The 25248-nt window shown below is 41.6% G+C and overlaps 1 protein-coding gene across 3 annotated transcripts in view; it reads right to left on the bottom strand.

Annotated features, from left to right (window-relative positions):
• LOC115154296 (delta-sarcoglycan) overlaps positions 1-25248 on the bottom strand; it is a 268808-nt gene that overhangs the window by 4859 nt on the left and 238701 nt on the right. For all 3 annotated transcript variants that reach the window (XM_029700373.1, XM_029700372.1, XM_029700374.1), the window contains exon 6: positions 12795-12867. In XM_029700373.1, the coding sequence (XP_029556233.1) occupies positions 12795-12867 (73 nt within the window). The remainder of the gene's footprint in view (positions 1-12794; positions 12868-25248) is intronic.

Genomic DNA, 25248 nt, shown 5'->3' on the forward strand with positions numbered 1-25248 from the left:
CTCTCTCTGTCTTCTCTGGCCCCTGCCAGCCTCAGCCGCCGTCCAACAAAGGAAATTAAGTATCGATGACATGACCAACAAACAACAAGCAGAATTTATATTCAAATAACTAGCTGTCATCTTTATTAATATCAAATGGGTTTGCTTTGCCTTTACATAGACATTCAAGTGCTGTAGTGGAGGATGAATTCTAGATGAAAGATCTTGAATCATATCAGATTTCCATTATGTATTGCTGTGATATTACTTGACTGTATTTTAGAATTGTATTATGACATTATATATCATATTATTATATTCTAGTATATTACTGCCATTTCATTTGTTCACGTTTGGAAAATGAGGACATGAAAAGGCAACAAAGGGGCCTGGGTTATAACTATAATCACATAATGGCCACCGACGGAAACAACATCTCCACCCCGCTGATCCTCAACACTGGGGTCCCACAACGGTGCGTTCTGAGCCCTCTCCTGTACTCCCTGTTCACCCATGACTGCGTGGCCATGCACGCTTCCAACTCAATCATCAAGTCTGCAGACGACACTACAGTGGTTGGCTTGATTACCAACAACGACGAGACGGCCTACAGGGAGGAGGTGAGGGCCCTCGGAGTGTGGTGTCAGGAAAATAACCTCACACTCAACGTCAACAAAACAAAGGAGATAATCGTGGACTTCAGGAAACAGCAGAGGGAGCACCCCTAATCCACATCGACGGGACAGTAGTGGAGAAGGTGGAAAGTTTTTAGTTCCTCGGCGTACACATCACGGACAAACTGAAATGGTCCACCCACTCAGACAGCATGGTGAAGAAGGAGCAACAGCGCCTCTTCAACCTCAGGAGGCTGAAGAAATTTGGCTCACCGAAAACACTCACAAACTTTTACAGATGCACAATCGAGAGCATCCTGTCGGGATGTATCACAGCCTGGTATGGCAACTGCTCCGCCCACAACCGTAAGGCTCTCCAGAGGGTAGTGAGGTCTGCACAACGCATCACTGGGGGCAAACTACCTGCCCCCCAGGACACCTACAGCACCATCCGATGTCACAGGAAGCCCAAAAAGATCATCAAGGACAACAACCACCCGAGCCACTGCCTGTTCACCCCGTTATCATCCGGAAGGTGAGGTCAGTACAGGTGCATCAAAGCTGGGACAGAGAGACTGAAAAACAGCTTCTATCTCAAGGCCATCAGAATGTTAAACAGCTATCACTAACATTGAGTGGCTGCTGCCAACATACAGAGTCAAATCTCTAGCCACTTTAATAATTAATAATTGGATGTAATAAATGTATCACTAGTCACTTTAACTTCTTATGGAACAGTGGGACTAGCGTCCCACCTCGACAACATCCGGTGAAATTTCAGAGCGCCAAATTCAAATTAAATTACTATAAATATTTAACTTTCATAAAATCACGAGTGCAATACATCAAAATAAAGCTTATCTTGTTGTTAATCCAGCCAAGGTCTCAGATTTCAAAAAGGTTTTATGGCAAAAGCATACCATACGATTATCTGAGGACAGCGCCCAGCACACAAATCATTACAAACAGTTACTCCAGTAGAGGAGTAACAAAAGTCAGAAATAGCGATAAAATTAATCACTTACCTTTGATGATCTTCATATGGTTGCACTCACAAGACTCCCAGTTACCCAATACATGTTTGTTTTGTTCGATAAAGTCACTCTTTATATCCAAAATCCTCCATTTTGTTAGCGCGTTTTGTTCAGTAATCCACTGTCTCAAACAACAACAAATTGCAGAGCGTGAAACTCAGCAAAACAGAAATTCTCATAATAAACATACATAAAAGATACAAGTGTTATACATAGGCTTAAAGATAAACGTCTTGTTAATCCAACCACTGTGTCAGATTTCAAAAAGGCTTTACTGCGAAAGCAAACCATGCGATTATCTGAGAACAGCGCCCAGCAGACAAATCATTACAAACAGTAATCAGCCAAGAAGAGGAGTAACAAAAGTCAGAAATAGCAATACAATTTATCACTTACCTTTGATGATCTTCATATGGTTGCACTCCCAAGACTCCATGTTACACAATAAATGTTTGTTTTGTTCGATAAAGTCACTCTGTATGTCCAAAAACCTCAGTTTTGTTAGCACGGTTTGTTCAGTAATCCATTGGAACAAAGCGCGGTCACAGCATGCAGACGAAAAATCAAAAAAGTACCATAGAATTTCGTAGAAACATGTCAAACGATGTTTATAATCAATCTTCAGGTTGTTTTTGTCGTAAATAATCGATCATATTTCAACCGGACAATAGCTTCGTAATAGAAAAGGAATAACAAGAAAGGCACACTCCCGGTCACACGCAGGACTTATGACTGGAAATTTCCTCTCCTTATTGAAAGTGGTGTTTGTCACTCATTTTTCAGAGTAGAAGCCTGAAACAATGCCTAAAGACTGGCCACATGTAGTGGAAGCCATAGGGATCGTGAACTGCATCATAAGTCTTTGTATGGTGGATAGGCTTTCAATGGAAAAACAGCCATTTCAAAATAAAAGCATTTCATAGATTAATTTTCCTCAGGTTTTCGCCTGTCATATCAGTTCTGTTATACTCACAGAAATTATTTTAACCGTTTTGGGAACTTTAGAGTGTTATATCTAAATCCACCAATTATATGCATATCCTAGCTTCTGGGCCTGAGTAGCAGGCAGTTTACTTTGGGCACGCTTTTCATCCAAAATTCCGAATGCTGCCCCCTATCCCAAAAAAGTTAAACAATGCCACTTTATATAATGTTTACATACCCTACATTACTCAGCTCATATGTGCAGTGGGCTCCAAAATTACTGGCACCCCTGACTGGCAATGCACAAACAATACTTAAAAAAATATAAACAACATAATTATAGAGATAAACTCAAAATACCAACATGTGAGAAATTCTGTACTTTATTAATGTTTCAATGGAACCAACCAAAATCATACAATTATTTAATACAAAATAAATGTAACCAAAATCAAGGTTTCATAATTATTGGGACTCCTCATTTAGTACTTAGTGCCACCACCTCTGGCAAGGATAACAGCATGGTCTTTTCCTTTAATGTTTGACAAGGTTAAGGAACACATTTGGAGGGATTTTGGACCATTCCTCTACGCAGATCCTTTCAAGATCCTTCCAAGATCCTTCACATTCTTGGGTTTGCGCTTATCAACTGCCCTCTTCCACTCAGCCCACAGGTTTCTGATTGGATTGAGGTCCGGCGACTGAGATGGCCATGGCAGAACATTGATTTTGTTGTCACAGAACCATTTCTGTGTGGCTCTTGAGGTATGTTTCGGGTCATTGTCTTGTTGGAAAGTCAACCTACGGCCAAGTCCCAGCCTTCTGGCAGAGGCAACCAGATTGTCAGCCAAAATTGCCTGATACTTGGTGGAATTCATTATGCCATCAATCTTAACCAGTGCCCCTGGACCTCTGGAATTAAAACAGCCCCAAAACATCACTGACCCCCCCTCCATATTTCGCCGTGGGTATGAGGTTCCTCTCCTTGTATGCATCTCTGTTTCGACGTCAAACATTCCGATGCTGTATCTGACCAAAACTTTCAATTTTGGTCTCATCTGACCAGAGCACCTTCTTCCAGTCATAATTTAAATTACATTTGGCAAACTCCAAGCGCTTACGTCTGTGTCTTGGGGTCAGAAAGGGCTTTCTTCTGGAAACCCTTCCCAAGGTGCCTGTGGTTGTGGAGGTGGCGTCTGATGGTGCTTTTTGAAACCTGGTGACCCCAAGACGTCACCAAGGCTTGTAATTCTTTCACAGTGATTCTTGGGGATTTTGTTGCTTCTCTCACCATCCTCATCCCTATCCTGGGGGGCAAAATGCATTTGCGCCTCTATCCGTGAGGTTTACAAATGTTCCATATCTTTAGAATTTTTAAAATAATTCCGCTGACAGTGCTCAGCGGTATATTCAATTGTTGTGGATATTCTTGCAGCCATTACCAGATTTATGAAGGTCTATGACCATTTGTCTCTTTTGAACTGCCAGTTCTTTTGTTTTCTTCATGGTGTTGGATGACAGCGGGATATTGCATGTGTGTTATCGCATTTTTATACCCTAGTGAAACAGGAAGTGATGTAATTGCTCAATATAGTTCCTTAAGACTTTGATAAACTTAAATAAGTGGAATTTAATTTATGGTTTAATTTTGGTAGATGTTATTTACAATAATGTTTAAGGGTGCCATTAATTGTGAAACCTTGATTTGGAGGACATTGACATTTTAATTAAATCAATAAATTATTTTGGTTGGTTCCATTGAAACATTAATAAAGTACAGTATTTCTCACATGTTGGTATTTTGAGATTATCTCTATAATTATATTGTTTATATTTGATTTAGCATTGTTTGTGCATTGCCAGTCAGGGGTGCCAGTAATTTTGGAGCCCACTGTATATACTGTACTCTATACCATCTACTGCATCTTGCCTACGCTGCACGACCATCGCTCATCCATATATTTATATGTACATATTCTTATTCATCCCTTTACACTTGTGTGTATAAGGTAGTTGTTGTGAAATTGTTAGATTACTTGTTATATATTACTGCACTGTCGGAACTAGAAGCACAAGCATTTTGCTACACTCGTATTAACACCTGCTAACCATGTGTATGTGACCAATGCAATTTGATTTGATTTGATTTGACGGGTGTGCAATGTTGTCAACACTGGGAAATCATCAAATGCTTATAATATTCAAGCAATCTGAATCTAGGCAGAAATTGAAAATAGGCTACATATCCAGAAAATTCAAAATAGGCTACATATCCAGAGTGGGGTATAGGACTCTACAGCATGTATACTTATTTTATTATGTTTAAAATCAAGGAGATGGTCACTACCTCAGTATGTAATTGGAAATATTGACCAACCAGGGAGCGTGCATGTGGACATAATGCTTTGGACATAATGTCCACTCTTAGAGAGTAAACATAGCGCTAAGTGTGTCTGCTAAAACATAAATGAGCAGAATAACGCTGTGATGGTACACCATGTCCTCTCAGAGGTGATCAACACAACAGGACAAAACTTTATTTGGAGTTCGACATCAGTGTAGGAGGATGAGAAACAGCTTACTATCTCTACTGTAAAGATGAAGGACAAAACATTGTCATCATGTCATGTGTTGTTGTCATGTTGTGATCAGAAAAGAGTCAAACAACAACTATACAATCATTGATTAGATTCACAATAAAGGAATTTAAAAAGTATTTATTGGTTTGAAAATCCAAACAATCATTCCCATTAATCTTAGCCCAACGTGCTCTTCCTCTTTGAAAAGCATGTGATTGTGAGCCTCAGCCTGGCTATCTATCTGTATTCAGGGTTGGGCTGTGCGTCTCAGATGCTGCTGGAGGGGAAATAAACAGATTATAAGACATAATGTTACAGCAACAGCATCCTTGGTGTCGACTCAGTATCACAGAGAGTCCCCCTCCCCCCGCTGAGCATCACCCATAAAACAGGAAGATAAGAGGTCATTTGCATCCATTGAGAATATGAGATGCCACCAGGGGGATGGATGCTTTAAAACAAAAGAGAGAGTGCCTCTCTCCCTTCCCTCTCTCTCTCTCTCTCTCTCTCTCTCTCTGTTCCCTCCCTTCCTCTGGTGGCATGCACCACCATCAACATTTCCAGCTGAGATCAAAGATCAAAGGTTAATTACTTTTCATGCGTCCTCGTTCATATCACCAGAGTTCAAATATGCCATTGTGTAAATGATATGGTTTTCCACTTGAAAGAAATTGCATGGGATTACAATGTAAATGTACGCCATATTTTTGCGGTGTGTTTTCCCTTTTGTGTCCTTCACAATGTCTCCTAATCATGGCTAATTATGATCTGATACATACAGTATTATCTGTATACAGTGGTCAACTGTGAGAAATGAAATGGATCCTACTTTAACCAGACAAGTGATCATAGAGCTAATTGGTTGGATAACAGTAGAGTTTATTATCTCCAGTGATTAGTTTGATTGTGGCTTTCTGAAATAATTTTGTGACCTGAACATCGGCGACGGCACACTATGTTTGCCCAATTACTTCGACAAATATACACTTTGAAATGGGGTTCTGTTTGACATGTCCGGGTCTTATTGCAGTGTGGATGGGAGTGCTAAACCTATTGCATTTCCACCAGGGCCTACTTCCTCAGCCGAACGACAGACACAGAATTTGTTTTAATGATTACAAATCACCTCCAAAACTCTGCTCAAAGGTAAAACAGTTTTGACGGTTGTCATGACTGTCCACGAGAATCCAAATAGGTCAGATCAGGTTTGTAATGAATAACTTCAATCAGACCCCCTCTCACCTATAGAGGGGGAAGGAAAGAACTAGTGGGGATTAACAACTCACGTGCTGTTGTAAATTAACGGAGAAGATCCAGGCCTGTGCTCTCAAAATTCACCAAAGGAATGTGCTTTGTCGCAACAGACTTTTCCCGCTGAAACTCTAACATGCTCAAAAGCGAACATTGGAACAATATTTCTAACGTAGAACGTAGGGAATGGTCAGAGGCGATCTATAGAACACTAATGTCATTATGTTTGTTATTTTGTGATGTCATTACAAATGTTATAAAGGAAATACTGTGACTTGGAAAGTATACCCACTACACGGATAAAGTTTCCATACTATGGGTTGTGCATGTAATATGGAACATGATGAAAGTGTTTTTGTTAAGAGAAGGGGGTGATTTGAGAAGTTGTAAGAGATAATTGTTTTCCATAACTTGGCACAGTGAGTAGTCACTGCCCTGGAGTGAGGTCAGGGAGTGTGCCAGCCTGACGGAACTGCCGCTTTCGAGCAAAAGCTATAAATAATGGATTAAGAAAAAAGCAGAAGGAACCAGAAAATGCATGAAGCGGCTGCTACACGTTTAAAATGGTTTGAACTTTGAATCTCAACATGAGGTGGAGATGATAATATCACTTCCAATCTCTGGTACGGCTGATTAGCAGTCCTAAGTCAAGTATCATCAAAAGCACACGAACCCAGGCATTTCAAGTAAATGCATTCAGGATTTCTTGCTCAAAGAGGGCTGCGGTTCGTGTGCAAAGTATATGGTAATTGTAGGTGAGAGTAGTTTCTGAAAGTGCCAATGTCAAGTGTCTCTGTCCCTCTCTCTCCCTCTCCATCTCTTCTTTAACAAGCATCCATGTTGTTGTCGTTCCGCTAGGGACCTGTTTTCAGCATATTACGTCTCCAGTCAATAACTGGTGCAGAGTGTGTATGTTTATCCTGTGTTCCCATTTAATTAGCTAGTAAATAAATAATTAAACCAATTCGTGTGGTACTGAATCATAAGTAAGGCTCTGGTTAGATGCAAGGAGGTTACGACTGTTCAGAATGGTGATATGATATGAGGTTTTGATTAATAAGTTGACTGTTTACAGGTGTGATAGGTAAAGATCTTTTAGAGTTTGATTCTGGACATGGCAACTCTTTAACCTGTCTGGGCTAGGGGGCAGTATTTTCACGGCCGGATGAAAAATGTACCCAATTTAAACAGGTTACTACTCTGGCCCAGAAACTAGAATATGCATATTATTAGTAGATTTGGATAGAGAACACTCTGAAGTTTCTAAAACTGTTTGAATGGTGTCTGTGAGTATAACAGAACTCATATGGCAGTCAAAAACCTGAGAAAAGTCCAAGCAGGAAGTGGAAAGTCTGAGAATTGTAGTTCTTGGTTTGAGCATTTTCCTGTCACTGGGCAGATAATAGGAGCTCAGTTACTGAGTGGACTGCCTGGCAACAAAGGGATTGGATATTCTCGGTCCCGCGAGCGCGCCCCTCCTTCTTTTTCTTCTTGAATGAATATGCTATTGTCCAGTTGGAATATTATCGCAATTTTACATTAAAAATACCATAAAGATTGATTTTAAACAGCATTTGACATGCTTCTAAGTACGGTAATGGAACATTTTGACTTTTCGTCTCTCGTTCCGCGCTTGCGCGTTATGCCTTGGATAAGTGATCTGAACGCACGAACAAAACCGAGGTATTTGTACATAAATATGGATTATTTTGAACAAAAACAACATTTCTTGTGGAAGTAGCAGTCCTGGGAGTGCATTCTGACGAAGATCAGCAAAGGTAAGAGAATATTTCTAATACTAATTCTGAGTTTAGGTTTCCCCGAACTTGGCGGGTGTCTGAATAGCTCGCCGTGATGGCTGAGCTATGTACTCAGAATATTGAAAAATGTGCTTTCTCCGTAAAGCCATTTTAAAATCTGACACAGCGGTTGCATCCAGGGGTTGTCTATCTATAATTCTTAAAATAATTGTTATATATTTTGTCAACGTTTATGATGAGTATTTTTGTAAATTGATGTGCACGATCACCGGACGTTTTGGTGGGAATACATTTTCTGAACACCACGCGCCAATGTAAAATGCTGTTTTTGGATATAAATATGAACTTTATCGAACAAAACATACATGTATTGTGTAACATAATGTCCTAGGAGTGTCATCTGATGAAGATCGTCAAAGGTTAGTGCTTCATTTAGCTGTGTTTTGGGTTTTATTGACACATGTCCTTGCTTGGAAAATGGCTGTGTGATTATTTTTGTCTATGTACTTTCCTAACATAATCTAATGTTTTGCTTTCGCTGTAAAGCCTTTTTGAAATCGGACAATGTGGTTAGATTAACGAGAAGTTTATCTTTAAAATGGTGTAAAATAGTTGTATGTATGTTGGGAAAGTTGAATTATGACATTTTGTTGTTTTTGAATATTCCGCCCTGATATTTCACTGGCTGTGTCCCGCAGCGTCCCACCTAGCCCATAGAAGTTAAAGAACTGCTCTCCATGTGCCCCAGATCCTAATGAGTTAATTGTTACATGATTCATTTAGTCAGGTAATTATTAGACATATTTAGTTAATTCGATAAATAACAGTCAATGTTAATGTTAAAGTCAAGTCACGACACGGTCGAAAAATAAAGCCAGATAAAATAGTGGCTCCATTTTCAAAGGAAGCCTTTTATGGGTTTATGTCACATTTGTTCTTGAGAACACATTCCATGTTCAAGGAGTTATTGTGATGTTTTTTTGCTCTCAAGCTAGGCATCATATTGTTTTGTCTTTATCTGTGTAGAGAACTTGTCAGGACATCTGTCAAATATTCCTCTCCTCCTTTCTGCTGCCACAAGTGAGAAATGTATTCAATAGAAAGACATGTAATGTGGATGACACATGATCATCAACCGAAGAGATATGATGCCGGCTATTGTTCTAAGTAGGAGAATATGACTCTCAAAATAGAACATGATGGGATCCTGAATTGATGCCTGCCAAGGATTCCAACACATTATGTTAAGATTAGATTTTACTCATGCTCCACTGTGCTCACCCCTCTTTCCAATTTGGGCCATATCTCATTTTCAATTGGCCACTTGTTACAAAAGTGTGCATAAATAGAAGAAAAAGCCCTAGCCTCCAACCAACAATTACACTGGGAATGGTATGCTGAGCTCCGGAGCATCACTCAAAGTGATCTGTCCTTTTCCTAAAAATCCTGCCAAAAATCCTGTTTCTATGTCAAACAATTTTGTTATATGTTATATGTCTTCTGTGATGTATATAAAGTGTAATATTTCGATGCAAACTCCAATTTTTTTTTATTCTGACATGGTACAGGTGTCTTCTTTTTTGTAAGCCTATAACCATGTTTGTTAGTTGTATATGTTTGTTTCAAAGTAGATTTTATTAAGACTACCAAGAGTCACTGTCTGACCCTGATTTAGCCCACTGCAGTAAAAGGTTAAATTATCATGTCTAAAGCTCTGTAAATGATTGATGAGTCACGGTTCACTTACACGAAGAAGCTGTACAGTTCTAAGTTCCACTGAATGGGCCTCCTCTGTTCTGAAAGTAAAGGATGATGCATGGGCTGCTACAGTAGCATGGTGATGCTATGAACTGCGTGTTCATACAGAGTGTTCATTTTGATTGATGGGTGTCAGAATGTTTGGTGTATGTGGAGGCAGGGATGATAACCAGTGTCAACTGTCAACAAGGGTGGGCCCACTGTACCCTTCTCTCCTCACACTCTGTTAGGGCCAGGGGGAAGGAGAGAGGTACTGTGTCTGTGGCTTCACAAACATCATTTTAGGGCAGGGGTGTCAAATACATTTTGCCCCGGGGGCCCCATTCGGTCTGCAACGAGTCCTCTATCTATTGTTTTGGGAATTTTTGATACTCCCCGACTGTCTAGTTTTCATTTCTGTGATTGTGAGCTGGACAAAACTGTATAAATGTAGGTCCATTATCATTTCTACACAGTTTAAATTTGGGTTTAGTCATTTTAAAGTATGTTTAATTCGTTTCACCCCCACCCAAATGATAATCTCAAAAACGCCCACGGGCCGGATTGGACCCCCAAACATTGTGCTATATGTTTGACACCCATGTTGTAGGTGGTAAAGTGGAAGGTGAAGAGTATGTTTGTGTGTGTCTGTCCATATATGTTTTGGGTGGTGGTGTGGTAGTATAGTCACCAAGAGGTAGTGTGTCGGTGGAGGCTAACGCTCCAAGTGGCACTAACTGCTCATTATCCCTCTCCCTACAAATCTGTCTTCCCTGCCATGTCTAATCCACCACTTGTCAGCCATCACCCACACTCTACTTCTCTTTTCCCCTCTCCCTCTCTCCCTTCTCTACGTCTCTCGCCTCTGATATTAGCATTGTACTTCATATGTTTGTTTTAGTTAATGAGAAGCTCCTTTAATTACATTTTGATGAGCATCCGGGCATTGATCTGGGTGGAGAGGGGACTCATCCACTGCCAAAGATACAGCCATTGATCTGTACATGTCGGAGACCACAAAACAACGCAACCAAATGGTTCTTCATCAACACTCAACTGGACGGGTTGAAGCGCTAATTGCTCGAGGAGTGTAAATTGCTTCACAGAGTCGAGTCTTTCCAAGCTACAGGGCATTGGAAGAAAGTCCAATCCTGTAGGCCTGTTCCAAAGCTAATTTTTGTATTTAATTATCCTTTATTTAACTAGGCAAGTCAGCTAAGAACAAATTCATATTTACAATATTCATATTTACATACAACAAGTATGGAAAAAACCAAAAATGTATGCACTCACTACTGTAAGTTACTCTGGATAAGAGCGTCTGCTAAATGACTAAAATGTAAATGTAAATGTACAATGATGGCCTACCCCGGCCAAACCCTAATCCGGACGAAGTTGGGCCAATTGTGCGCCGCCCTATGGGAATCCCAAACACAGCCGGTTGTGATACAGCCTGGAATCAAACAAGGGTCTGCAGTGATGCCTCTAGCACTGAGATGCAGTGCCTTAGACCGCTGCACCACTCGGGAGTCCCCCAAAGTAATGTTACACTGTATTATTTGCTACAAGGGTAAAATGTATCTATCTACCTGTGAGTGGAGCCTATGTGCTGTTTCTAAACTATTAAAAACGATTTTGTGATTTTAGTTGACTACAAAAAAGGTATGTTAATACTGTATGCTAGCATATAGGTGGGGACTCACATATCATTCTCTACCCCATTAAGAAGGAAAACTGAACCAAAAGGAAGATTTTGATGCTGTGCCTTAGCACAAGCAAATAACCTTAGTCTGATGACAGAACACACACCTGAGGTATAGGCCCTGTCAGCAGAACATCTACAGAAATCTTCAAAACACCACTTATCTGGCTGGAATATATAGTAATGGTTGTCAGTGGCAGTATGCATAGGGTTAGTGAATCATTTAAAAGGAAATTATCCAATCACACCCTCCCTCATCACTCAGCCACACAGAAAGGCTTACACTGTACCCAAACCGGCCACGTGCGTGCGCCATCGTGCGCAAATTGATTTTGTCCCCCCACTCCAAACGCGATCACGACATGCAGGTTGAAATATCAAAACAAACTCTGAACCAATTATATTAACTTGTGGACAGGTTGAAAAGCATTAAACATTTATGGCAATGTAGCTAGCTAGCTTGCAGTTGCTAACTAATTTGTCCTATTTAGCTAGCTTGCTGTTGCTAGCTAATTTGTCCTGGGATATAAACGTTGAGTTGTTATTTTACCTGAAATGCACAAGGTTCTCTACTCCGACAATTAATCCACACATAAAACGGTCAACCGAATTGTTTCTAGTCTAGTCTAGTCTAGTCCTTCCATGCTTTTTTTTCTTTGGACTTTATATGGCAATTGGCATCTAACTTTCATAGTTACCATGACGACCGACCGAACTCAGTTCATCTTTCAATCACCCACGTGGGAATAACCAATGAGGAGATGGCACGTGGGTATCTGCTTCTATAAACCAATGAGGAGGTGGGAGAGGCAGGACTTTCACCGCGTTCAGCGTCACAAATAGAACTGACTTATATTTTAGAGCTTGGCAACGCAGACGCTCGTTGGCGAGTGCGAGCAGTGTGGTTGCAATACTTGAATAAGGGAAATGCCATGTAATCTTCAATCAACCCAATTGCATCAACCCAAACTAAACTATACAGTAAGTCCTCTGCACACAATGTGTGATTTTTCCTTCCTTTTATAATAGCAACCCAGAGACATGCTACAGCAATTCCCCATATATCTTTTTATTTTTTATTTTATTTTCTTTAATTATGAATGCATAGAAAAGGGGAAAGTTAATATATACTTTTATAGCTGTGTGTGTGTGTTTGTGTGCATGTATACTTATGTGTGTGGATCAGGGTGGATTCAAAGAGAAACTTATCTTACCGTAGCTCTTTGAAGGGCTCGGCCCTGACGTGTGGCGTCTCCACAGAGTTGGTGAATACGGCTCCCTCGGCACCTGTAATCACAGAAGTACAACATTAGCCAGGAGACCTCCCCTCTCTGCCAGCCGTCGGCCCGTCGCTCAATACCACACTGTGATGCCAAATCAATGGACATAATCTCTAAAGCTACAGATCTATATGGGCCGCCATGGCCGCCACGTCCCACAAGGTCTCACCTATGCCACAGAGTTAATTTAGGCTCTGAGCTACTGTAGTCCCACCCTATGCTATTGAATAACCTTTACGTTGGGGTGCTGCTAGTGGATCGATGGCCTCAACTAAATGTGTTTCAAAGCACTTTGTGGCACGGCAGGGACTCCAAACTCCTCTAAAAGTTTAGCGGTAAAAAAGTTATCCTATTCAAAAACAAATAAGGGGAGCATTTTCAATAACAGCGACAGGGTGATGGTTGGGTACCTGAATATTTACAGGGACGTTATTCCTTTAAGGATTTTCTTGAATTACAGCTCTCAGCTTTTCGCTCGGAAAGCAGCAAAGGAAAATATGCAAAGACAAGTACTCCCTCAGCTATGTGGGACATTCGGAAAGTATTCAGACCCCTTGAATTTTTCCGCATTTTGTTATGTTACAGCTTTATTCTAAAATTGATTAAGTTACATGTTTTCCTCATCAACAGACACACAATACCCCATAATGACAAAGTGAAAACAGGTTTTTAGAAATGTTTGAAAATGTATAAGAACTATTTTTTTGAATACCGTATTTACAGAAGTATTCAGACCCTTTGCTATGAGACTCAAAATTGAGCTCAGGTGTATCTTGTTTTCATTGCTCATCCTTGAAATGTTTCTACAACTTGATTGGAGTCCAACTGTGGTAAATTAAATTGATTGGACATGATTTGGAAAGGCACAGAGCTGTCCATATAAGGTCCCACAGTTGAGAGTGCATGTCAGAGCAAAAACCAAGCCATGAGGTCAAAGGAATTGGGGAAGGGAAGGGTCTAGGGAAGGGTACCAAAACATTTCTGCAGCATTGAAGGTCCACAAGAACACAGAGGCCTCCATCATTCTTAAATGAAAGAAGTTTGGAACCACAAAGACTCTTCCTAGAGCTGGCCGCCTGGCCAAACTGAGCAATCTGGGGAGAAGGGCCTTGGTCAGGGAGGTGACCAAAAACCCGACGGTCACTCAGAGTTCCTCTGTTGAGATGGGAGAACCTTCCAGAAGGACAACCATCTCTGCAGCACTCCACCAATCAGGCCTTTATGGTAGAGTATCCAGATGGAAGCCACTCTTCAGTAAAGGGCACATAACAGACCGCTTCGAGTTTTCCAAAAGGCAACTAATGTACACAGACCATGAGAAACAAGATCCTCTGGTCTGAAGAAACCAAGATTGAACTTTTTGGTCTGAATGCCAAGCGTCACGTCTGGAGGAAACCTGGCACCATCCCTACGGTGAAGCATGGTGGTGGCGGCATCATGCTGTGGGGATGTTTTTCAGCGGCAGGGAATGGGAGGCTAGTCAGGATCGAGGGAAAGATGAACGGAACAAACTTCAGAGAGATCCTTCATGAAAACCTGCTCCAGAGTGCTCAGGACCTCAGACTGGGGCAAAGTTTCACCTTCCAGCAGGACAATGACCCTGTGCACAAAGCAAAGACAACGCAGGAGTGGCTTCGGGACAAGTCTCTCAATGTCCTTCAGTGGCCCAGCCAGAGCCCGGACTTGAACCTAATAGAGCATCTCAATAGCTGTGCAGGGATGCTCCCCATCCAACCTGACAGAGCTTGAGAGGATGTGCAGAGAAGAATGGGGAAAACTTCCCAAATACAGGTGTGCCACGCTTGTAGTGTCATACTGATAAGAGAATTATCTATTAAAGGTAAATGAATCAATAGACCATGATGAATTATTAGTCATACAGAATGGTTAATGAATAATCAATGTAATGATCAATGTAGGGATCTATAAGTTTGATTATTTCTGGAAAGTCCAGGAACCATGGGATAGGGAAAGAAATGTGTATATGCAATTAGGAGGGACACCAGGAGACAGATGGTCCTGGGAGTAAAAGCTTCAAAGCATTTCTAACCTTGAGGGAAAGGAACAGGCGAGCTCGGGATAGAGATAAACAGTGTGAGAAGTTGTGGGGGATGCAGGTCACCAACAGTTTGTGTGTAAATGCATGTGCGTAAGAAAGCAAGAACTATATAATGACTGTTTTGTTATCCTGACCTCAGAACGTTCTCTGAATAAAAGCTACAGATACCTTTTGCAGAAAGCTGAGTCCTTGCCTAATTATTTTAACCCATTGTCTTACAAACCTTGGGCATTAGTCAAGGCGAATTGATTATTGATTATTATCATCAAAGATATAAAATTCCTTTAACACATACCCAAGAAGACTCGAGGTTGTAATCGCTGTCAAAGTTTCATCAACAAGGTAAAGGGTCTGAATACTTATGTAAATTGTATATTTCAGTAAAAAAATTGCTTTGTCATTATGGGGCATTGTGTGTAGATTGATGTGGGAAAAAAATGTGATCAATTTTAGAAAAAGTCAAGGGGTCTGAATTATTTTCCGAATGCACTGTAGATAACTTGATGGTCTATTCCAGGTGGAAGCGCTTCTGTTCCCCTGATGTAAATGTAATGGCAACAGCACAGCAGCTTTGGTCTTCCTGTATGTATCCCAAAGGCCTCTTGGGCATATGTGCAGTAGGCTTAGCAGGGGGTTTGTTCTGCATTGGGTTTGAAGAGCTGTGCTCAGCGGGGAAAGTTTACTCCGTTGTTTTACTCTGACAGCTCTGCTGCTAGGAGTCATACCTCTTCAGCAGGGATGAAGGGAATGGCTATAAGACTGTGTCACTGGACTTCTGTGTTGTAAAATGACTCAGAAGGTTTCTTCAAGCTATGTTTTTTTGTTTTTGCATTTTCTGTTTGTCTGGCTTCCCCTTTTTAGGGGGTTTAGGTCAGGGTTATTATTCACCACTCTGTGACAAATGTATTTGTCAAAAAGGTAATAATAGAAACATTATTTGATAAAAATGTTTTTGTAAGGAAGCAAACATTGAAACAGCAGACAGGCTAATGCAATGAGAGTTGCATGAAACAGATGAATATGAAAAGTATTATTAATGGAGACAATATGGAGATAACGCAGGCCACATGGAAGATAGTATAAATTGTTATTGAATATTGTCAGATGCACTTCGTTTGAACTCCCATAGGGATGAGGGTCCATTAAGAGACACTAAACAGGAGCCAGTACTCCATCAGACCATTCATGTGATGTTTTTGTTGTCATGTAAACTAGATAGGTGCAGTGAAATGTGTTGTTTTCTGGGTCAGCCATAGCAGTACAACACCCCTGGAGCAAATTAGGGTTAAGTGCTTTACTCAAGGACACATCAACAGATTTTCACCTTATCAGCTCAGGTATTTGAACCAGTGACCTTTTAGTTACTGGCCCAATGCTCTAACCACTAGGCTACCTGCAGCCAGTGGTGTAATTTACTTATGTAAAAATACTTGTAAGTACTACTTAAGTAGTTTTTAGGTATATCTGTACTCTACTTTAATATTTATATTTAAGACAACTTTTACTTTTACTTCACTACATTCCAAAACAGAATTATGTACGTTTTACTCCACACATTTCCCTTACACCCAAAAGTACTCGTTATATTTTGAATGCTTAGCAGGACAGAAAAATTGCCAAATTCACACAATTATCAAGAAAACATCCCTGGTCTTCCCTACTGCCCCTGATCTGGCAGACTCACTAAACACATGCTTTGTTTGTGAATGATGTCTGAGTGTTGGAGCATGCCCCTGGCTATACGTAAATAAAAAAAAACAAGAAAATGATGCCGTCTGGTTTTCTTAATATAAGGAATTTGAAATTATTTATACTTTAAAATCAAATCAAATTTTAATGGTCACATACACATGGTTAACAGATGTTAATGCGAGTGTAGCGAAGTGCTTGTGCTTCTAGTTCCGACCATGCAGTAATATCTAACAAGTAATCTAACAATTTCACAACAACTACCTTATACACACAAGTGTAAAGGAATGAATAAGAATATGTACATATAAATATATGGATGAGCGATGGCCGAACGGCATAGGCAAGATGCAGTAGATGGTATAGAGTACAGTATATACATATGAGATGTGTAATGTAGGGAATGTAAACATTATATAAAGTGGCATTGTTTGAAGTGACTACTGATACATTTATTACCTCTACTTTTTTATTATTAAAATGGCTAGAGATTTGAGTCAGTATGTTGGCAGCAGCCACTCAATGTTAGTGATGGCTGTTTAACAGTCTGATGGCCTTGAGATAGAAGCTGTTTTTCAGTCTCTCGGTCCCAGCTTTGATGCACCTGTACTGACCTCACCCTCTGGATGATAGCAGGGTGAACAGGAAGTGGCTCGGGTGGTTGTTTCTTTGATGATCTTTTTGGCCTTCCTGTGACATCGGGTGGTGTAGGTGTCCTGGAGGGCAGGTAGTTTGCCCCTGGTGATGCGTTGTGCAGACCTCACTACCCTCTGGAGAGCCTTACGGTTGTGGGCGGAGCAGTTGCCGTACCAGGCGGTGATACAGTCTGAGAGGATGCTCTCAATTGTGCATCTGTAAACGTTTGTGAGTGTTTTTGGTGACAAGCCAAATTTCTTCAGCCTCCTGAGGTTGAAGAGGCGCTGTTGCGCCTTTTCGCCACGCTGTCTGTATGGGTGGACCATTCCAGTTTGTCCGTGATGTGTACGCCGAGGAATTTAAAACTTTCCACCTTCTCCATTACTGTCCCGTCGATGTGGATAGGGGGGTGCTCCCGCTGCTGTTTCCTGAAGCCCACGATTATCTCCTTTGTTTTGTTGATGTTGAGTGTGAGGTTATTTTCCTGACACCACACTCTGAGGGCCCTCAACTCCTCCCTGTAGGCCGTCTTGTCGTTGTTGGTAATCAAGCCTACCACTGCAGTGTCGTCTGCAAACTTGATGATTAAGTTGGAGTCGTGCATGGCCACGCAGTCATGGGTGAACAAGGAGTACAGGAGAGGGCTGAGAACGCTCCCTTGTAGGACCCCAGTGTTGAGGATCAGCGGGGTGGAGATGTTGTTTCCTAGGGTCTCGAGATTAATGACGAGTTTGGAGGGTACTATGGTGTTAAATGCTGAGCTCTAATCGATGAACAGTATTTTTACAGTTATTCATCTTGTCCAGAGGGGTTAGGGCAGTGTCCAGTGTGATTGCGAATGCGTCTTCTGTGGACCTATTGGGGCGGTAAGCAAATTGGACTGGGTCTAGGGTGTCAGGTAGGGTGGAGGTGATATGATCCTTGAATAGTCTCTCAAAGCACTTCATGATGACGGAAGTGAGTGCTATGGTGCGTTAGTTGTTTCGCTCAGTTACCTTAGCTTTCTTGGGAACAGGAACAATGGTGGCCCTCTTGAAACATGTGAGAACAGCAGACTGGAATAGGGATTGATTGAATATGTCCGTAAACACACCAGCCAGCTGGTTTGCGCATGCTCTGAAGATGCGGCTAGGGATGCTGTCTGGGCCGGCAGCCTTGCAAGGGTGAACACGTTTAAATGTTTTACTCATGTTGGCTGTGGTGAAGAAGAGCCCACAGGTTTTGGTAATGGGCCGTGTCAGCGGCACTGTATTGTCCTCAAAACGAGCAAAGAAGTTGTTTAGTCTGTCTGGGAGCAAGACATCGGTGTCTGCGACGAGGCTGGTTTTCTTTTTGTAATCCGTGTTTGACTGTAGACCCTGCCACATGCGTCTCGTGTCTGAGCCGTTGAATTGCGACTCTACTTTGTCTCTATACTGACGCATAGCTTGTTTGATTTCCTTGCGGAGTGAATTGCTACACTGTTTGTATTCGGTCATGTTTCCGGTTGCCTTGCCATGATTAAAAGCAGTGGTTTGCGCTTTCAGTTTTGCGTGAATGCTGCCATCAATCCACGGTTTCTGGTTGGGGAAGGTTTTAATAGTCACCGTGGGAACAACATCACCGACGCACTTGCTAATAAACTCGCTCACCGAATCAGAGTATACATCAACGTTGTTGTCTGAGGCTATCTGGAACATATCCCAGTCCACGTGATTGAAGCAATCTTGAAGCGTGGAATCAGATTGATCGGACCAGCATTGAACAGACCTGAACACGGACGTTTCCTGTTTTAGTTTCTGTCTATATTCTGGGAGCAACAAAATGGAGTCATGGTCAGATTTGCCGAAAGGAGGGCGAGTCAGGGCATTGTTTGCGCCGCGGAATTTTGCCAGCCCGGGTCGCGCATTCGTTATGCTGATAGAATTTAGGGAGCCTTGTTTTCAGATTAGCCTTGTTAAAATCCCCAGCTACAACAAATACAGCCTCAGAATATGTGGTTTCCAGTTTACATAGAGTCCAATTAAGTTCTTTCAGGGCCGTCGAGGTGTCCGCTTGGGGGGGGGGGGGGGGGGCTATACACGGCTGTGATTATAATAAAAGAGAATTCTCTTGGTAGATAATGTGGTCGGCATTTGATTGTAAGGAATTCTAGGTCAGGTGAACAAAAGGAATTGAGTTCCTGTATGTTGTTATGATCACACCACGACTCGTTAATCATAAGGCATACACCCCCGACCTTCTTCTACCAGAGAGATGTTTGTTTCTGTCGGCGGAATGTGTGAAGAAACCGGGTGGCTGTACTGACTCTGATAACGTATCCCGAGTGAGCCATGTTTCCGTGAAACAGAGAATGTTACAATCTCTGATGTCTCTCTGGAAGGCAACCCTTGCTCGAATTTCGTCTACCTTGTTGTCAAGAGACTGGACATTGGCGAGTAGTTTACTCGGGAGCGGTGAGCGATGTGCCCGTCTACGGAGCCTGACCAGAAGACCACTCTGTCTGCCCCTTCTGCGGCACCGTTGTTTTGGGTAGCCTACTGGGATCCGATCCATTGTCCTGGGTGGTGCTCCAAACAGAGGATCCGCTTTGGGAAAGTTGTATTACTGGTCGTAATGTTGGTAAGTTGACGTTGCTCTTATAGCCAATAGTTCTTCCCGGCTGTATGTAATAACGCTTAAGATTTCCTGTGGTAACAGTGTAGGAAATAATATATAAATAAAACAAAATACTGCATAGTTTCCTAAGAACGCAAAGCTTTTGATACCTAAGTATATTTTAGCAATTACATGTACTTTTGATACTTACGTACATTTAAAAAAAAATACTTTTACTCAAGTAGTATTTTACTGGGTGACTTTCACTTTTACTTGAGTACTTTTCTATTAAGGGATATTTACTTTTACTCAAGTATGACAATTGGGTACTTTTCCACCACTGCCTGCAACCCATATGCATCAACTGTCTCTAGTGGCAGTTATACACTGTAGGCTGTTGTATATGTACATGCATCTACCAACAGACTACTGAGACTATGACAGATAAGAGACATCTCACAATCCCCAAACCCAAAAAGCCTGTCACAAGTCACCCACCGACTCACAGACCAGAAAAAAAATCATACATATTTCTACACTGTAACAAGGAGCTCTTCATGTAAATAACCAGGCCTCACAGTCAAGACATTACCTTTTGCTCAGATGGTATGGAAAAGAGTCATGATGCAGCTTTTATGAGGATTTTTATTTTATTTTTTATTTTATTTAACTAAGCAAGTCAGTTAAGAGCAAATTATTATTTACAATGATGGCCTGGGAACAGTGGGTTAACTGCCTTGTTCAGGGGCAGAATGACAGATTTTTACCTGGTCAGCTCAGGGATTCGATTTCACAACCTTTTGGTTACTGCCACAACTCTCTAACCACTAGGCTACCTGCCGATTATCATAACACAGCATTAAGGTGAAGAGTAAAAACCCAGAAAATCTGTTCTAAATGACCAGTGCAGTATATCAGAGAACACGACATCAGTTCCTCATTCTGTCACTGCAGAGCCCAGTCAGTCTTCTCTCAAACACTGCTACCACCCCGCTAGCCACAGTCCATAGACAAGTTGATAGATGCTAATTAGAGCCCATTGGAGAGAAAGTAATACATTTACTCAGTGTTGACAGACTGCAGCTGTAGTCAGGTCAAGACCAGGAAACAGAAAAAGTAGAGAATTATTGTACCATTGTACCGCTGTGAAATATATTTTCCATAACCAAAAATATAGTATTTTCAGCTGTTTACAGCTGGTGTACAAAACTGAAAGTAAAAGACGCAAAAACGAAACTTAAGTACGGGAAGCATAAAAAAGCACATTGCCACGGGATACTAGGAGTGGTGGTAGGAGTCAGGCGCAGAGAGCAGAGGTAAGGTATAATGTCCTTTGTTCTTTCCGGCACAAAACCGTCAACGCCAACACAAACGGGCTTGTGAACAAACGACCAACCCAGAACAACGGGCACACAGTCTGGAGAGAGAATACAAGGCGAATAGCCAGCACATCCAAAAAATACAAAGACAGCAAAATAATCCCGCACAAACCTGGGCGGGCTAAGCAGGCTTAAATAAACACAAATCAAGACACACAATAGGGAACAGGTGCAACCAATAAGACATTACAAACAGAAAAGGAAAAAGGGATCAGCGGTGGCTAGTAGGCTGGCGACGACGACCGCCGAGCGACGCTCGAGCAGGCAGGGGAGCCACCTTCGGTGGGATTCGTGACACATATAAAACAGATCTACTGCTTCTTAAACTTGCTTTCAATGAGAATGACAGATCTATAACTCACATTTCTATGTGAATTTGGTTGGTTCACCCCAAAAGTTACATATTGCAGTTTTAAGGCATACCTCACTGTGTGTCTTCACTTTCACACCCTTATTTAGAGAGCAAGATATTGTGATGCAGTCCTAATATGGGCGCTGTAATACTGAATGTTTAATATTCCCCATATAGAAAATACTGTATATTTGGATAGCTGGTAACAGAATGGGGTTCAACATAGGAGACAGTACTGCCTATGATCGAACAGTGACTGTTATTTTCCCTCCTTTCTTAACAACTGTAGTACAATCAGATGTTACATAACACATGCTCACAAATGTTTGCACAGACAGACACTCACACACTTGCTCTCTTACTAAACGCTCCATTGGGAACCGGACTGGGCCGACTCCCGGTGACATCCTGTAATGCACTGGCCATAAACATCCATAAACAGATTGAGTGAAATATCGATAAAGCCATTTTGTTTTATTGTCCCCCCTGAAATGATTTTGTCAATGTGTTTCCATTACGTCTCCTCCAACCCCCCTGGTCCGCTAGTCTCCTGCTGATCAATCAGCGCCTTATGAAGCATGCAGCAGGATATATCACTAGTGTTTGGAGGCCTCATAAACATTCACTTAATAGCTACTATAGCAACTGGTGGTGGGATGGAGGGAGGTGATGAAGAAGAGTATATGGGCAAAGGACGACAAAGACAGAGGCTTGTTTCTAAATAGGCTATATAGCACTGTCGGTGTGGACCAGGCCTCCCAGTGAGAGGTGATTTTGTTTATCCAGACATACAGTACCAGTCAAAAGTTTGGAAACACCTACTAATTCAAGGGTTCTTCTTTATTTGTATTATTTTCTACATTGTAGAATAATAGTGAAGACATCAAAACTATCAAATAACAGATATGGAATGTAGTAACCAAAAAAGTGTTAAACTATCAGGATAAGATAAGACCCAGATGTAGACCGTGTCGAAGTAACAATGTTTATAACAGCAACAGGGGCAAAGGTACAGGACGGCAGGCAGGCTCAGGGTCAGGGGCAGGCAGAGTGGTCAGGCGGGCGGGCCCAGGGTCAGGACAGGCAAGGGTCAAAACCAGGAGGACGAGAAAAGAGAGACTGGGAAAAAGCAGGAGCTGATACAAAAACGCTGGTTGACTTGACAAACAAGACAAACTGGCAACAGACAAACAGAGAACACCGGTATAAATACACAGGGGATAATGGAGAAGATGGGCAACACCTGGATGGGGGGGGGGGAGCAATCACAAAGACAGGTGAAACAGATCAGGGTGTGACATAACCAATTAAATATATTTTATATTTGAAATTCTTCAAAGTAGCCACCCTTTGCCTTGATGACAGCTTTCCACATTCATGGCATTCTCTCAACCAGTCAATTGGAATGCATTTCAATTAACAGGTGTGCCTTGTTCAAAGTTAATTTGTGGAATTTATTTTCTTCTTAATACGTTTGAGCCAATCAGTTGTGTTGTGACAAGGTAGGGGTGGTATACAGAAGATAGCCCTATTTGGTAAAATACCAAGTCCATATTATGGCAAGAACAGCTCAAATAAGCAAAGAGAAATAACAGTCTATCAATACTTCAAGACATGAAGGTCAGTCAATGCGGAAAATGTTGCAAATGAGCAGTCACAAAAACCATCAAGAACTATGATGAAACTGGCTCTCATGAGGATCGTCACAGGAAAGGAAGACCCAGAGTTAACTCTGCTGCAGAGGATAATTTCATTCGAGTTACCAGCCTCAGAATTTGCATCCCAAATAAATACTTCACAGAGTAACAGACACATCTCAACATCAACAGTTCAGAGGACAGAAACCACTACTAAAGGACATCAATAGTAAGAAGAGACTTGCTTGGGCAAAGAAACACAAGCAAATTTTAGACCAAATTTTAGATTTTTGGTTCCAACCGCCGTGTCGTTGTGAGACGCTGAGTAGGTGAACGGATGATCTCCATATGTGTGGTTCCCACTGTGAAGCATGGAGGAGGAGGTGTGATGGTGCTTTTCTGGTGACACTGTCTGTGATTTATTTAGAATTCAAGGCGCACTTAAACCAGCATGGCTACCACAGCATTCTGCAGCGATAAGCCCTCCCATCTGGTTTGAGCTTAGTGGGACTATCATTTGTTTTTCAACAGGACAATGACCCAAAACACACCTCCAGGCTCTGTAAGGGCTATTTGACCAAGAAGGAGAGTGATGGAGTGCTGCATCAGATGACCTGGCCTCCACAATCATCCGACCTCAACCCAATTGAGATGGTTTGGGATGAGTTGGACCGCAGAGTGAAGGAAAAGCAGCCAACAAATGCTCAGCATATGTGGGAACTCCTTCAATACAGTTGGAAAAGCATTCCAGATGAAGCTGGTTGAGAGAATGCCAAGAGTGATCAAAGCTGTCACCAAGGCAAAGGGTGGCTACTTTGAAGAATCTAACATTTGTTTTACACTTTTTGGTTTTGGTTACTACATGGTTCCATATGTGTTATTTCTTTGTTTGAATGTCTTCACTATTATTCTAGAAAATAGTCAAATAAAGAAACCCCTTGAATGAGTAGGTGTGTCCAAACTTTTGACTGGTACAGTATCCGTACGCATTACGGCTGCACACACATATTACAGTACATGGCCTGCGGGTCTTCCACATCTGCAGGATCTAACTGGTATAGCACAGCTGCTGAGCTGATATCTGGAGGTCCTGCTGTATTTACACTAGAATGTTCAAAGGCATTCCTTATAGGATAGAATACCTTTATCTAAACATAGGATCGAGCAATATTTAAATTGCCTTTAGCTATTGGGATTGCATAGATGCATATCAATAGGGATTGCATAGAAGTGTATCAGAAAAAAACGTAAAAGCTGATTGACAAAGTGTTAAGATACGGTGTAAAATGTAATATGTAATGTAGACCAAATAGTACATGAAGTATACAATTCTAATGAGCGGGACATTACTCTGGGAGCTAAACAGAGTCTCCCTCACACTACCCTGAGGTGGTTGCTACTGAACAACAACACACACCAGCTATTTGTCTCCGATTAATGGAAGCGCCATTGTAGCATCTATAAATAGGATTCCAGCCACAGTACTCCGGAAGAGAAAACTCCAGGTGGCCGAATGCAGGAAAATTGGAACTATCTATCTGCCTTGGGTGCAGTGCCATTTAGCAGCTGAATTGCATACATTTGTATCCAAAGACCCGGTGGACCTTTTATAGTGAAAGTGGCTATTGCTCCTGGAACAAAAGTGTACTTGAGTGTTGGGGAGAAGGAGGTTCTTGGACGTGATGTACAGTTGAAGAGTGCTCCAGGGATCCTCAGTGGTACAGCAGACTGCAGATTATAATGAAATGCATTTTGCATCAGCCTCCTCTTGCAGTAGGTCAGAGAGGAGTGGGATGGGTGCATTAGTGGCAGGGGTGTGGAGGAGAAGAGGGTACACTGCATCGATAACAAGGCTCAACAGGGACTGAGGAGTATACATTAAACAGTGGGACATAGTTTGTAAAAGCAAGAAGTCAAGTATTTTAAGTACACTACCGCAAATGGTGTGAAATGTATGTCTAATACACCAGAACATATTTAGTTTGTGGCTGATTACTTTGAATGCACAATTGCAAGTAAATGTAGGCCCATAGGTTATCTACATGTATTTTCACTATGC

The sequence above is a fragment of the Salmo trutta genome, chromosome 19 (assembly GCF_901001165.1).
Source record: "Salmo trutta chromosome 19, fSalTru1.1, whole genome shotgun sequence".
In the NCBI taxonomy this organism is placed as follows: domain Eukaryota; kingdom Metazoa; phylum Chordata; class Actinopteri; order Salmoniformes; family Salmonidae; genus Salmo; species Salmo trutta.